The 16,517-nt window shown below is 40.7% G+C and overlaps 1 protein-coding gene across 5 annotated transcripts in view; it reads right to left on the bottom strand.

Annotated features, from left to right (window-relative positions):
- Window positions 1-16,517, bottom strand: part of celsr3 (cadherin, EGF LAG seven-pass G-type receptor 3) — a 92,419-nt gene that overhangs the window by 59,009 nt on the left and 16,893 nt on the right. For all 5 annotated transcript variants that reach the window (XM_087781334.1, XM_087781336.1, XM_087781338.1 and 2 more), the window contains exons 2-3: window positions 7,352-7,695; window positions 3,687-3,975 (exon numbers count right to left, since the gene is read on the bottom strand). In XM_087781334.1, coding sequence (XP_087637460.1) covers window positions 3,687-3,975; window positions 7,352-7,695 — 633 coding nt within the window. The remainder of the gene's footprint in view (window positions 1-3,686; window positions 3,976-7,351; window positions 7,696-16,517) is intronic.

Genomic DNA, 16,517 nt, shown 5'->3' with positions numbered 1-16,517 from the left:
TGATCGGTGAATATTCATCACAATATTCTCAACAGTCTCGCTTCGCTGCCTCTCAAGTGTTCGTCTGGAGTTCAAACTGATCAACTTCTCAATCTCACTCCCACCTGGAGATTCTCTCTCGGCGTCTCACTCTCCTGGTGAATCTCAGGATCCAAACCTTCCTCGACACATTATCTCCACACGTGAGAGTGATCGGGTTTATTCAGCGAGCGAGGGTTTTGATTTCTCAATCTTCTCTCCTCGCGTCCAGAACTAATCTCGGCTGCTCGGCTCCATCTTTGTCTCCGACGCCGAGAGATTCAATTTGAATTTGCGTCTCCTCCTATTTCCCCTTTTTATCTTCTTCACAGAAAACACCGGAGTGAGTCTCGTCTGAGGATCTCCGAGCGAATCTGTCGCATTAGATCCACCGGCGTCTGCATAATGTGTCTCTAAGCATCTCCGTGAGATGAAGGAAGTTCCTCCTGGAGACTCCGATACAAGAACCTGCTCGAAAAGATGGAACGTGCTGCCGGTGAGTCAGTGTTTCTTGTAGATGTATTCATTTAAACATGTTTCATGAACGATGATTATGACGTCGACGAGACAATGTTGTGTGAGGTCGACCAGTCGCAAGTTTAACAAGTTAAACACACAAAAAAACACCCTTTAAATAAACCTTACATGTATAAAAATATTGAAGATAACGGAAATAAAAATAAAAACGAGTCAGAACGTAATATATATTTATATGTATTATATATATATACAGTATATATATATTGAGCAAAAAAACGAGTTATAACAACAACAAATAAAATTGAATTTTTATTAAAAAAAAATACACTTATAAAAGCTTTAGAGTGATAAGGTGCGAAATAAAATCCACATAAAAAGTAAAAGTTTACCAAATGAAAACGAGCAAATTAAGAACAAAAAAAACCCTGCTTTTTTGGCTACGATGGAAACTACTGTATTTTCCGAACTATATAGCGCACCGGATTATAAGGCGCACCTTTAATAAATGGCCTATTTTAGAAGTGTGTTCATAAATAGTTTGCACTGGATTATAAGGCTCTTGGAATAAAAGATACAGTCAAACGTTTGACTGGGGTTGTGTTATTCATCCACTAGATAAAGCTGTGCTAAAGGGAATGTCAACAAAACAGTCAGATAAAACTTTATTAAGCGTCTGACATCTCCGTTCACTCCCATGGTAACGATGTAGAAATTATGTTTAAAAGGCTTCAAGCAGCAGTGAAGTTGAGCGCATGTATGGCGGCTAGAGCCCGCATGTATGACATGTTGAACGCACGTGTATGACTGGTTGAGCGCCCAGCATAGTGATTTTGAGTGTACAATAACCAAGACACACTCGCTCAAACCGGTGGTAGTAATATCACTCCATAGACGTCCGACATGATGTGACGTGCGTTAATGATGACGATGTCTGCGCAGAGTCATGAAAGTGTTTGTAAACAAGTCACAAGTGCAAAATACGGTAGTATTACTTTGTCTGGAAGGTCACGAAAATAAAAAAATAATAATAATTTGAAACTTCAAACAAAAGCTTGAGATTCAGTTGTAGTCAAATCTTCAGCTTTTATATGATACACTTTAAAGAAGGAGTTTATCCAGGGATCATGGATGCTCACGAAAACTCCTTCACCGTAGGTGAACAGACTTTTATTTTGAAGGATATCAGCGACTTTTATTTTTTACAAAACGAGAACATTTCGGTGTTTATTTTGTGCCGAGATGTAAATTGAAGCCAGAAGAACGATGACGCGTCTGGAGAGTTGTGTGTGAATCCATGTCTACCTTCATCCTCCCACTCGCCCCCCGGCCTCGCGGAGACACCGAGAGGCAACAGCGACGCCTACGCAGCCCGAGAATCAAAAGCAGAAAAATCTCTGATTTCCCCTGATCCCGCCTTCTGTCTCTCTCTCTCTCTCTCTCTCTCTCTCTCTCTCTCTCTCTCGACCCACTCGACCCCGCGGTCCCTCGCTCCGTCTGGCGCTTTCCACTCGTCTATTCCTGCTCCTTCCTGTCTGTCGTCCACTGATGTCAGACTCGACCTCCCTGTCGTCACCAAGAGTCCGTGAAGCACCGAGGACGTGAAATATGGAGTAAAGAGTTTCTCAACACGAAGATATCCGTCCGTAGACTCTTTATTCCGAGGCTCGTCTGAATGGCGTCTGAACAAAGTGTCGAGTCGCTCTCCAGGGAGACCAGTGCTGTGTCTCAAATCACATACTAGCGTACTCAAAGTTAGTATTTTTAAGTGCGTAGGTGCGTCTCAATTCTTAGTATGTCAAATGTAGTGCTCCATACACACTAAATTGTCACTAAAACGCCCACAAAACTGAGTCTGGATCGATGGACACTAAACGGCTCCATCTTAGTGACGTTGACGTTGTAAACTGAAGTTACGTCAAATATATATATATTAATGTATATAACTTCATATACTTGTAAGTACACACAGGAGGATGACAGTGCTGATACCAGCTTAAATTTTCTCGCCAATATTTCGTTTCTCATATTTTTTCTTTATTTCTTCTTCAAAACTTGCAAAACGTGCTGCCAGCAGGTGGCGATAGTGTTCCTACAGCTGGTTGCAACCATCGTTAAATAGAAGTAGAAGAAGAAGCTGTCGAGTCATTTCCTGTTAGTGCGTAGCGGCAGAGTTTGATTTGAGACATACTATCTGTGGAGATTTTGTAGTACATACACTGATGCATACTAACTTCTAGTATACTAAGAGAAGTATGCAGTTTGAGACACAGCACAGGTATAGGTGTCTTCATCTGGAGCAGCTCGACATGACACGAACGTCTAAACCTGAGCGGATCAAACCAGAAGCAAGTGGAAGAGAAACCAGAAAGCTGCTCATAAAACAAGCCACTAAAAAAACGTGGCTTTGAATCCACACAAAGCATCGTGGGATCCACGACCGCGGCGTCTTTTCCCAGCGACTTGTGAAGCGTCGCTCCGCACAGCAGCGACGTGTCGAGCCGAGTGAACTTTAAAAACTTCAAGAACGAGAAGCCTTTTCACTCGAGGGCTTTGAATCAGTCGCCTTTGAAACCCACACGTGATTCATGGACGCGTGTCTTAAACAGGGACTTTCAAACTCCCATCGTATTCCTTTAAGATCAGGTTTATTCTTATTGAAAGTCTCTGAATGATTGTTGACATCCATGATCTCTCTTATCTCATCTTATCTTATCTTATCTAAACCACGCACACACAAACTCATTCATCCGCGCTGCAGGAAGGAGAGATTCAACCCATGAATGTTTAATTAAAAACTACTTCTAAATGAGTTTATTACTCCCTCTCTCCCCACTTTAGTACTTCTGTACTACTGTTTATCGTCCTTGATATATTTATTATTATTTTATATTTTACTGTCTTTATTTGAATTTATCATTGTATCCCCTGTGTTGTTTCAGGGTCAAGATGACCCGATGTGACCCTGAGATAACACAAGGGTTGTTTATCTATTATCATTGTTATTTGATGATGTTTGTTTTATTATAATTATAGATTAAATAGTATATTATTGATGTTATTATTGTTAACGAGTGAAATGTATGTTTTAATGAATATTTATGGGTCAGGATATGAAAAAAAAAAACACTGTTACGACTCGTTCTCAGCCGGACGTGACCCTTGACCTCGAACAACAGAGCGAGACTCACCTGTGAAGTCCTCCCTGCAGATGCAGGTGAAGCCGCCCTCCCGGCGGGCGCACACGCCTCCGTTGACGCAGGGGTTGGAGTAGCACAGGTTGATCTCGGTCTCGCAGTAGTCGCCGGTGAAGCCCACCGGGCAGCGGCAGCGCAGGCCGGCGATGGGATGGATGGGCCGGAAGAGGATGGAGGGCGAGGAGATGAAGGGGGCGGAGCTGTTGAAGCGCAGCACCGAGATGCACTTCATGTAGTTCTGACACGGCTCGCGCAGACACACGTTGTCGTCGAAGGGAAGCACCTGAGGGTCGACATGACTTTGATGAGCCGTCAATCAAACCTGGAGTCGTCGAGTGTTTCGTCCATATATGGTCGATGACAGAAGGTTTGTTTCTGCTCTCATGACTCACGTCTGAACGATCATTGAGACTCCAGGTGTGAGAGAGTCGTCGATGATCGTATGTAACGATCGCATCGGTGACATGTGAGTGATTGACACATGTTAGAAACACATGTTAGAAACACATGTTAGAAACACATGTTAGAAACACATGTTAGAAACACATGTTAGAAACACGTGTTAGAAACACATGTTTCCTGATGACAAATATTTCAACTGTTTCAATACGAACTGATCCAAAGTCTGGAACTGAAGATATTTATTTTCTCCTCAAAGAAAATGAGTTTCAGTCAAAGTAAAGATCTAATATTTATACTATGAAGTCTACTGGAGTAATACTATGAAGTCTACTGGAGTAATACTATGAAGTCTACTGGAGTAATACTATGAAGTCTACTGGAGTAATACTATGAAGTCTACTGGAGTAACACTATGAAGTCTACTTCAGTAACACTATGAAATCTACTGGAGTAACACTATGAAATCTACTGGAGTAACACTATGAAGTCTACTTCAGTAACACTATGAAATCTACTGGAGTAACACTATGAAATCTACTTCAGTAACACTATGAAATCTACTGGAGTAACACTATGAAGTCTACTGGAGTAACACTATGAAATCTACTTCAGTAACACTATGAAATCTACTGGAGTAACACTATGAAGTCTACTGGAGTAACACTATGAAGTCTACTTCAGTAACACTATGAAATCTACTGGAGTAACACTATGAATTCTACTGGAGTAACACTATGAAATCTACTTCAGTAACACTATGAAATCTACTGGAGTAACACTATGAAATCTACTGGAGTAACACTATGAAATCTACTGGAGTAACACTATGAAGTCTACTGGAGTAACACTATGAAGTCTACTGGAGTAATACTATGAAGTCTACTGGAGTAACACTATGAAGTCTAGTGGAGTAACACTGTGAAGTCTACTGGAGTAACACTATGAAGTCTACTGGAGTAACACTATGAAGTCTAGTGGAGTAACACTGTGAAGTCTACTGGAGTAACACTATGAAGTCTACTGGAGTAACACTATGAAGTCTACTGGAGTAACACTATGAAATCTACTGGAGTAACACTATGAAGTCTACTGGAGTAACACTATGAAGTCTACTGGAGTAATACTATGAAGTCTACTGGAGTAACACTATGAAGTCTAGTGGAGTAACACTGTGAAGTCTACTGGAGTAACACTATGAAGTCTACTGGAGTAACACTATGAAGTCTACTGGAGTAACACTATGAAGTCTACTGGAGTAACACTATGAAGTCTACTGGAGTAATACTATGAAGTCTACTGGAGTAACACTATGAAGTCTACTGGAGTAACACTATGAAGTCTACTGGAGTAACACTATGAAATCTACTGGAGTAACACTATGAAGTCTACTGGAGTAACACTATGAAGTCTACTGGAGTAATACTATGAAGTCTACTGGAGTAATACTATGAAGTCTACTGGAGTAACACTATGAAGTCTACTTCAGTAACACTATGAAATCTACTGGAGTAACACTATGAATTCTACTGGAGTAACACTATGAAATCTACTTCAGTAACACTATGAAATCTACTGGAGTAACACTATGAAATCTACTGGAGTAACACTATGAAATCTACTGGAGTAACACTATGAAGTCTACTGGAGTAACACTATGAAGTCTACTGGAGTAATACTATGAAGTCTACTGGAGTAACACTATGAAGTCTAGTGGAGTAACACTGTGAAGTCTACTGGAGTAACACTATGAAGTCTACTGGAGTAACACTATGAAGTCTAGTGGAGTAACACTGTGAAGTCTACTGGAGTAACACTATGAAGTCTACTGGAGTAACACTATGAAGTCTACTGGAGTAACACTATGAAATCTACTGGAGTAACACTATGAAGTCTACTGGAGTAACACTATGAAGTCTACTGGAGTAATACTATGAAGTCTACTGGAGTAACACTATGAAGTCTAGTGGAGTAACACTGTGAAGTCTACTGGAGTAACACTATGAAGTCTACTGGAGTAACACTATGAAGTCTACTGGAGTAACACTATGAAGTCTACTGGAGTAACACTATGAAGTCTACTGGAGTAATACTATGAAGTCTACTGGAGTAACACTATGAAGTCTACTGGAGTAACACTATGAAGTCTACTGGAGTAACACTATGAAATCTACTGGAGTAACACTATGAAGTCTACTGGAGTAACACTATGAAGTCTACTGGAGTAATACTATGAAGTCTACTGGAGTAATACTATGAAGTCTACTGGAGTAACACTATGAAGTCTACTTCAGTAACACTATGAAATCTACTGGAGTAACACTATGAAGTCTACTGGAGTAACACTATGAAGTCTACTGGAGTAACACTATGAAGTCTACTGGAGTAACACTATGAAGTCTACTGGAGTAATACTATGAAGTCTACTGGAGTAATACTATGAAGTCTACTGGAGTAATACTATGAAGTCTACTGGAGTAACACTATGAAGTCTACTGGAGTAATACTATGAAATCTACTGGAGTAACACTATGAAGTCTACTGGAGTAATACTATGAAGTCTACTGGAGTAACACTATGAAGTCTAGTGGAGTAACACTGTGAAGTCTACTGCAGTAACACTATGAATTCTACTGGAGTAATACTATGAAATCTACTGGAGTAACACTATGAAGTCTACTGGAGTAATACTATGAAGTCTACTGGAGTAACACTATGAAGTCTACTGGAGTAACACTATGAAGTCTATTGGAGTAATACTATGAAGTCTACTGGAGTAACACTATGAAATCTACTGGAGTAACACTATGAAGTCTACTGGAGTAACACTATGAAGTCTACTGGAGTAATACTATGAAGTCTACTGGAGTAACACTATGAAGTCTATTGGAGTAACACTATGAAGTCTACTGGAGTAACACTATGAAGTCTACTGGAGTAATACTATGAAGTCTATTGGAGTAACACTATGAAGTCTACTGGAGTAACACTATGAAGTCTACTGGAGTAACACTATGAAGTCTACTGGAGTAATACTATAAAGTCTACTGGAGTAATACTATGAAGTCTACTGGAGTAATACTATGAAGTCTACTGGACTAATACTATGAAGTCTACTGGACTAATACTATGAAGTCTACTGGACTAATACTATGAAGTCTACTGGACTAATACTATGAAGTCTACTGAACTAATACTATGAAATATACTGAACTAATACTATAATCATTCTCAGGCAGAAGACAAGACTTCATCCAAACCTCCATCTGAGTCAGTGACGTCAGCCTGAGTCGGTTCAGGTACAGCTGCTCCTCCAGGGCCTCCGAGGGGAAGAACTGTCCGCCCGGCAGCGCCGCAGAGAAGCTGACGTTCAGGATCCCTCCCGGCGCCGCGTCCAGGTCCGGCTGGATGTTGAAGATGAAGACGTCCTCGACCGGCACCGACAGAACCGCCGACACGCCCTCCAGGAAGTGACCCAGCTGCGGCGACAGGAAGTGCTCCTGGGACATGTTCTGCAGGCGGACGGTGACGCTGCTGCCCAGCATGTCTTCGGTGATGATGAGGACGCGCAGGACACACTGGGCCGAGATGGTGTGAGCGCCATCTGGAGGAGGAGAGGAGGAGGTTAGTGAGTGTGTGACTGAGGTGAGAAGGTGGAGGATGAGGAGGAGCGAAGGAGGAAGAAAATGTTCTCCTTCATCAGGAGCAGAATCTACTTCATCGTGTCTCATAAACTCAGACTTTGATGCAAACACTGGGATTTAATTCAGTCTCAGGAGTCGCAGAAAAATGTTCCAGGATTTATAAAAATCAGTCAAAAGAAATATTTTATTAGTTGATTTACTCAGAAACTCATGTATTATTCACTCAGTTTTAGGTAGAATCTTTGATAACAGGTAAGAATAGATTCTGGTTCTGTATTAAATATTTATACTTCATTCATTTCAGCTCCAGTAAACAAACAACAACAAAATGTTTTTGAACACAAAGGTCTAACATGCTTCAGCTTCAATCATTCATTCATTGTTAATATTCAGATAAAACAAGACAAGAAATGCACATTTAAATAAGAGTATCTTTCAGTATTTTCTCTCCTTTGTGTGTATTTGAAGAAAATAGAATCTAAAAAATAGTATTTGTAATGGTCGTGTTCTAAATTGATACTTCCATGTTTCTTTTATTATTATTTATATGTGGTTATTTTTGTTGTATGTATTATTATTTTATTGTTTTTATTAGTACAAATATGTTGTTACTACACTATCACAACACCAGAGTCAAGTACTGGACAATACTACACATATATACTTGTTACTACACCGTCACAACACCAGAGTCAAGTACTCGACAATACTACACATATATACTTGTTACTACACTATCACAACACCAGAGTCAAGTACTGGACAATACTACACATATATACTTGTTACTACACTATCACAACACCAGAGTCAAGTACTGGACAATACTACACATATATACTTGTTACTACACCGTCACAACACCAGAGTCAAGTACAGGACAATACTACACATATATACTTGTTACTACACTATCACAACACCAGAGTCAAGTACTGGACAATACTACACATATATACTTGTTACTACACCGTCACAACACCAGAGTCAAGTACAGGACAATACTACACATATATACTTGTTACTACACTATCACAACACCAGAGTCAAGTACTGGACAATACTACACATATATACTTGTTACTACACCGTCACAACACCAGAGTCAAGTACAGGACAATACTATACATATATACTTGTTACTACACTATCACAACACCAGAGTCAATTACTGGACAATACTACACATATATATTGTTACTACACTATCACAACACCAGAGTCAAGTACTGGACAATACTACACATATATCCTTGTTACTACACTATCACAACACCAGAGTCAAGTACTGGACAATACTACACATATATACTTGTTACTACACTATCACAACACTAGAGTCAAGTACTGGACAATACTACACATATATACTTGTTACTACAGTATCATGATATATCATATTTTTGACCCTTCATCATGATAGTATTCACCAGGTTCTCAACAGTACAAACTATTATTATTAATAATAAGATTATTTTTCTCAAGTAACTTCGTTCAGTCGACATGTGACTCCTTCACTGATCCATTTATTTAACCTTGACGTCGACACTATGAACCCAGAGCTCCTCCGCCCTCCGCCGACAACATGGACCCGACATGAGTCCAGGAAACATCCATCAGAGCCACAAGAAAAACCATCTACGGCTGCAGAGACGCGAGGCGAGTCATCACATCAGAGAGTGATGCACGTGTCGACACTCCCGGGTGAGAGACGGGAAACAGAGCAGAGGCGACTCAGCGGAGGGTGAAGCAGGTTTATTAAAAAACCAGGAGACAAAAGACGCGAAGGAGAGGAAAGAAAACGACAAACATTATGAGACGGAAGCGTCTGAACGCTAATAAAACGCTAACATCACGATGATGTATGAGGAGGAGAACGATATTCATGAGATGGTTCGGGTTAATATTCTTCATAACACAACAGAACCGGACATGTTGACATGAACAGCTCAAGACCTGCTTCAACACATTGTATGTGGAAAAGGGAGGATTGAGAAAGAAAGGATGAATGGAGGGATGGGGGTTGGGTCGCGGTGGCAGCTGGTTTTATTACCGGATTATGAGAACCCTACTCCCCGCTGACCTCCTGCTCGTCTAAATGAACAGCCGGGAGAAAATCAAGCGAAGGACTGAAGGAAAATGTTCAATTATTTAAAAACCCAGGGCTGGTGTTTTCGGAGGTTAAAGAGTCGACGTGAGCGTCTGAGGATCACAGGCGTCCACGTCGATCTGCTTCTGTCATTGAAATCAGGATCAATAATAATAATAATAATAATCCAAAGTAAAACTGAAATCGCTCAGAGAATCACAGCGAACGCCACGACCTCTGTGGGAAAAACCACAATAGATTCACGACCTTCAGACATGAGGCTCCACGTGTTCACCAGTGTTGGATTCTCTGGACTCTCTGGACTCTCTGGACTCTCTGGACTCTCTGGACTCTCTGGACTCTCTGGTCTCTCTGGACTCTCTGGTCTCTCTGGACTCTCTGGACTCTCTGGACTCTCTGGACTCTCTGGTCTCTCTGGACTCTCTGGGCTCTCTGGACTATCTGGTCTCTCTGGACTTTCTGGACTCTCTGGACTCTCTGGACTCTCTGGTCTCTCTGGACTCTCTGGGCACTCTGGACTCTCTGGTCTCTCTGGACTCTCTGGACTCTCTGGACTCTCTGGACTCTCTGGTCTCTCTGGACTCTCTGGGCTCTCTGGTCTCTCTGGTCTCTCTGGACTCTCTGGTCTCTCTGGACTCTCTGGTCTCTCTGGACTCTCTGGTCTCTCTGGACTCTCTGGACTCTCTGGTCTCTCTGGTCTCTCTGGTCTCTCTGGACTCTCTTGACTCTCTGGTCTCTCTGGACTCTCTGGTCTCTCTGGACTCTCTGGTCTCTCTGGTCTCTCTGGTCTCTCTGGACTCTCTGGTCTCTCTGGTCTCTCTGGTCTCTCTGGACTCTCTGGTCTCTCTGGACTCTCTGGTCTCTCTGGTCTCTCTGGACTCTCTGGTCTCTCTGGTCTCTCTGGACTCTCTGGTCTCTCTGGTCTCTCTGGTCTCTCTGGTCTCTCTGGACTCTCTGGTCTCTCTGGACTCTCTGGTCTCTCTGGTCTCTCTGGTCTCTCTGAACTCTCTGGACTCTCGTTTAATCCCTGATTTACTCTTTAAAACTAGAATAAACAGCTTTTTCTTTCATCACATTATGAGCAGGAAACTCAAAGTATATGGAAGTAAATTTGAATCAGACGTTGAATATGGATTTTAATTCTGAATTGATACAAAATCAATGTTTACACGAACAATTGTAATTTTAGTTTTTTCGCCGTCTGTATTGTTTTAAATGCAAGAATAACATAAATCAATAAAATGTTTTAAAATGAAATCTGTGTAAAAAATACCGATGTAAAGATTGAATTCCTTCGTCCCAGACGCTCACAGCAGGAGTCAACAATGAGTCTGGTTCTGCTCCAGGTTTCTTCTAAAAGATGTGATTCACTCATTATTGAGTTGATCTGTTTTTTCTTTCTCCACTAAAGTCTTACTTCAACTGTAAAGTGTCTTGACTTTGTTAAGATAAGACACTTGAAATAAAATTGAATTAAATTGAATTAATGTAAAACTATATTCAATGTAAAAAAAACGATTTAAATGAATTTATTGGAATAAATGTGATGTAAAAAACAAGAACATCAGACGAGAAGTAAATGTTCACCATCACTCGGACAAAACTGAATTTTTACAGCATCGAAATCAATTTTCTGAATTAATTCAGGGTAAAAAATTCAATGTGTAAAAAAGATTTAATGTAAAATTCAATGTATTTGATCCTGTAAAAATCAAACGTTAGAATTTCATATTCAAAGTCTGATGCTGTTGATTCACTTCCGAACAAATATATCAGGTTTGACTTCATCCAGACTCATGAGGAACTTTCTCCATAGTCTTGTCGTTTCCAGTAAAACTCGAGTGAACGAAATACGCTCGTTTATCTACTTCCTGGTCTTCAACAAACAATGGTGTCAGACTTGACGTGCAGGAGAAAACATCCTCAGAACCTCGAGGGAAAACCTGTCGTCGCTCCACAGCTGCGACTATCAAAGGAGAAACATATGATGTTTGTGGAAGCAGGAGCTGCAGGTGTTTGACTGACGGAGACTAAACGTGGCTGTGATTCCAGAGATTCCAGTGATTCCAGAGATTCCAGAGATTCCAGAGATTCCAGAGATTCCAGAGATTCCAGTGATTCCAGTGATTCCAGTGATTCCAGAGATTCCAGAGATTCCAGAGATTCCAGAGATTCCAGCCTCTCGGGTGTTTCTGACGCAGCAAACATGTCGGAATCATGCAGACGTCGCCAGAGATTCAGACTCGTCTGGTCAGGCTCGCTCACCGCAGCGAGCCTCATCTCCGGACCCTCCATTAAACATCTCGACCCACCATTAGAGTCTAACCATTAGAGTCTGACCATGAGAGTCTGACCATGAGAGTCTGACCATTAGAGTCTGACCATTAGAGTCTGACCATTAGAGTCTGACCATGAGAGTCTGACCATGAGAGTCTGACCATGAGAGTCTGACCATTAGAGTCTAACCATGAGAGTCTGACCATTAGAGTCTGACCATTAGAGTCTGACCATGAGAGTCTGACCATTAGAGTCTGACCATTAGAATCGGACCATTAGAGTCTGACCATGAGAGTCTGACCATGAGAGTCTGACCATTAGAGTCTGACCATTAGAATCTGACCATGAGAGTCTGACCATGAGAGTCTGACCATTAGAATCGGACCATTAGAATCTGACCATGAGAGTCTGACCATTAGAATCTGACCATGAGAGTCTGACCATGAGAGTCTGACCATTAGAATCGGACCATTAGAGTCTGACCATGAGAGTCTGACCATTAGAATCGGACCATTAGAGTCTGACCATGAGAATCTGACCATTAGAGTCTGACCATTAGAGTCTGACCATTAGAGTCTGACCATGAGAGTCTAACCATTAGAGTCTGACCATTAGAGTCTGACCATGAGAGTCTAACCATTAGAGTCTGATCATGAGAGTCTGACCATGAGAGTCTAACCATGAGAGTCTGACCATTAGAGTCTGACCATTAGAATATGACCATTAGAATCGGACCATTAGAGTCTGACCATGAGAGTCTGACCATGAGAGTCTGACCATGAGAGTCTGACCATTAGAGTCTGACCATTAGAATATGACCATTAGAATCGGACCATTAGAGTCTGACCATGAGAGTCTGACCATGAGAGTCTGACCATGAGAGTCTGACCATTAGAATCTGACCATGAGAGTCTGACCATGAGAGTCTGACCATTAGAATCTGACCATGAGAGTCTGACCATGAGAGTCTGACCATTAGAATCTGACCATGAGAGTCTGACCATTAGAATCTGACCATTAGAGTCTGACCATGAGAGTCTGACCATTAGAGTCTGACCATGAGAGTCTGACCATGAGAGTCTGACCATTAGAGTCTGACCATTAGAGTCTGACCATGAGAGTCTGACCATGAGAGTCTGACCATTAGAATCTGACCATGAGAGTCTGACCATTAGAATCTGACCATTAGAGTCTGACCATGAGAGTCTGACCATGAGAGTCTGACCATGAGAGTCTGACCATTAGAATCTGACCATGAGAGTCTGACCATGAGAGTCTGACCATTAGAATCTGACCATGAGAGTCTGACCATTAGAGTCTGACCATTAGAGTCTGACCATGAGAGTCTGACCATGAGAGTCTGACCATTAGAATCTGACCATTAGAGTCTGACCATGAGAGTCTGACCATGAGAGTCTGACCATTAGAATCTGACCATGAGAGTCTGACCATTAGAGTCTGACCATTAGAGTCTGACCATTAGAGTCTGACCATTAGAATCTGACCATTAGAATCTGACCATTAGAGTCTGACCATTAGAGTCTGACCATGAGAGTCTGACCATTAGCTTCACGTCCATCCGTCTCTGGACTAATGACACTGTTATCTCTGCATCTCTACGGCTTCAACTTTTATTACCGTCTTAACAAAAAATCGATGAATAAATGAAAGTAATTCCCCGAGACTCGAGCACAGTGTCAGTAACAGCAGCTGCTGCACCACAGAGAGTGACGAAGATTCCGAACAAACCGAAATCGATAATTTTATTATCCACATTTTCTGATTGATTTTGATCTGTTCCTACATTTTTCACCTCCTTTGCAAACCGACAAACGCCAGCAACTCCTTGGCAGCGGTAATTATAGTGAGGGGCCGTCACGCCAAAAGAAGGAGAATATTACAAATTGATTCAATGAGAAAACCTTAAAATGTAGTATTAATTATATTGTTTATACATCCGTTTGAAAGTTTATTTTATTTAAAGGTTCTAAAAATAAAAATGTGACAAATAGTACATGAATAAATAGTGTAATATTTCCTTTAATACACATTTAATCAAGAAAAATGATTAAAAACCACTACTTTTTTGTACTTGTTTACGATAAAACCAATAACCATAAAAAAGGACAAATAAGAAAAACAAGTTCTATGAAGTTAAACTACTGATAAAACGGTTATGTATCCAATGAAAAAGTTCAAAAGTATTATTCTGACCCGTTGAGTGTTTGATGTACACACGAAGTTTTGTCGTCACGTACCTTCGATAAGATAAGAAACCATCACTAATGCACCCGCGCTGCCACTTACCACTGCGGCCGCGAGCGAGACGATAAAACATTCATATGCTTGGAAGCCACAAATGGAGGTTATTTGAGCTTCAGAGCCACAAGAAAACAAAGCGTTTGTCCATCAGCGTCCTTCAGGAGCTGAAGCCTCCCAGAATAACCACGGACTGAACATCTTCCATCTTCTGGTGGAAGATGTTCTATCTCCGCTGCGACTAATAGAACATCCAAAGCTTCTAGAACGTCGGCGGCCTCGGCTCTCGCTTCCTGGAAATCCACACGGAAATAATTGGCGAAGTCAGTTTACAATGGAAGCCTCGGACGCGAGGGAAGCAATTTAAGAAGCTGCGGCGAGAACGAGTCCAGAAGCAAATGTTCTCTCTAGCTTTTCTGCGCTGGTTTATGACAGAAAAACAACTTATTTTTACACTTTCTTTTGGCTTTTTTTTTATACAAGATGTAAATGATATTATAAGAAGTTGACATTCAGGATATTTTTTATTGATTTTCAGATTTAAATATTTCCTTTTTTTATTCCATTTTTTCAACTTAAGTTAGACTTGTTTTTAGATTTATGTATTTTAAGACTTTTCAAAGGACCTTTTATTAACGACTCTATCAAAGATGTTTTTCTGTCTTTTTATCTTCTCCAAACATCTGATTTTTACCTTCATCTGTTCCTGCAACACGACTTTGAAAAGCAGTGAAATAAACATAGTTTTTTCACTTTTCACCATCTATATCAGGGGCCACGTTGTGAGGGGCCGACAATTAAAGAATTTAACATGATACTACTTTAAATAGAACTTTTAAATAAGTAATAGTTATATTCTCAGTCTTAATTTGTTTTTGTTTTATCGTTTATTTTCACCGTTTTAACTTTAGGTTAAATGTTGTGTTTTTTTTTCTAAAAAACCTTAGAAAATTCTCTATGATCTTTGTTTGGAATTTTCTCTCAAATATCTTCACATTTGAGAGAAAATATTATTCATTTAAAAATGTCTCAGTTCATTAAAAACAGCTCAATAGAAAGAAAAATAAGTGTTTTAAATGTTATGTTTGGTTCATATCACAACAAAAGCTTATAATTCGTCCAAAAACTGTAATTTGAATGACTTACATATATATTAATATCTAATTTTGCATAATATTTTTAGCATTTGAAATATCATTGATCATTTTAAAGGGGTCTAAAGATCGCGGTTCCATAGCAGCTCCTTCTGCCCCACAGAGAGTGACACAACTCTTCTGATTTTTAACCAATTTCTTTGACACTTTATTCTCTTTTTCTGAAAATCTCCCTTTTGTCTGTTCGTCCATCTTTGACTTATTTTGCAAATATGCGAATATACCTCCTTGGCAGAGGTGATTATAGCACGAGCTCCTCTCACACTCTTCAAACGACACATTTATTCATTCAATTAAATCTGGTTGGACTCGGACTCGCTTCAGAACCGACCAGACTTCCTCCAGCGAGGCTCGTGTCTGCTCTCGTGGTAAGAGAGGGAGATTAAAAAGAAGAAAAAAAAGCCCAAAAGGGGAAAATTCTACGACCAACTTGCATGAAGAAAAAAGCCCAAAACCAGTCAAATTGGATTTGCCCCGAACAAAAGCCAAAAATTCTGCTTCTAGGAAACACATTAAACGTGGTCACGGCGCCTCCGGCACATTAGCCCGGTCCATGTCCCGCGTAAATCCTGTTACACACTTTATTGTCGAGTGCGTTTTGTGCGCTTGTTTTGCTCGCCAACACAAAGAGTCCTTCATTCAAGGGCACGTTGACTTTTAAAAACCAGGGATAAGTAAAGAAAACGTCCATAAATATCGGCGTGAAAACGTCCGTCGGGACGGTGAGTCTTCAGGAGACGCTTTAGAAACACAACACGAACACAACAGTTGTCGCAGCCAGAGAGTCGAGGCTTCATTTACGAGGAAATATTCCACATCATCAGTGACTCCTCTCTGAAGTTAATCCTTTACACTAACAGAAAAAACAACTTTCATTCTCCGTGTCTGTTGTGCACAAAAGTCAATCCTGCAACACAAATCCTGACCTCGCTGACTTATGGAAGCGAGACGAGCCGCAATGGGATCATCCTGCGTCCGAGCG

This window comes from Callionymus lyra, chromosome 19 (assembly GCF_982586985.1).
Source record: "Callionymus lyra chromosome 19, fCalLyr1.hap1.1, whole genome shotgun sequence".
Lineage (NCBI taxonomy): Eukaryota > Metazoa > Chordata > Actinopteri > Syngnathiformes > Callionymidae > Callionymus > Callionymus lyra.
Note: the sequence above shows the minus strand (reverse complement) of the source record. Positions and strands in the feature narration are given on the sequence as shown.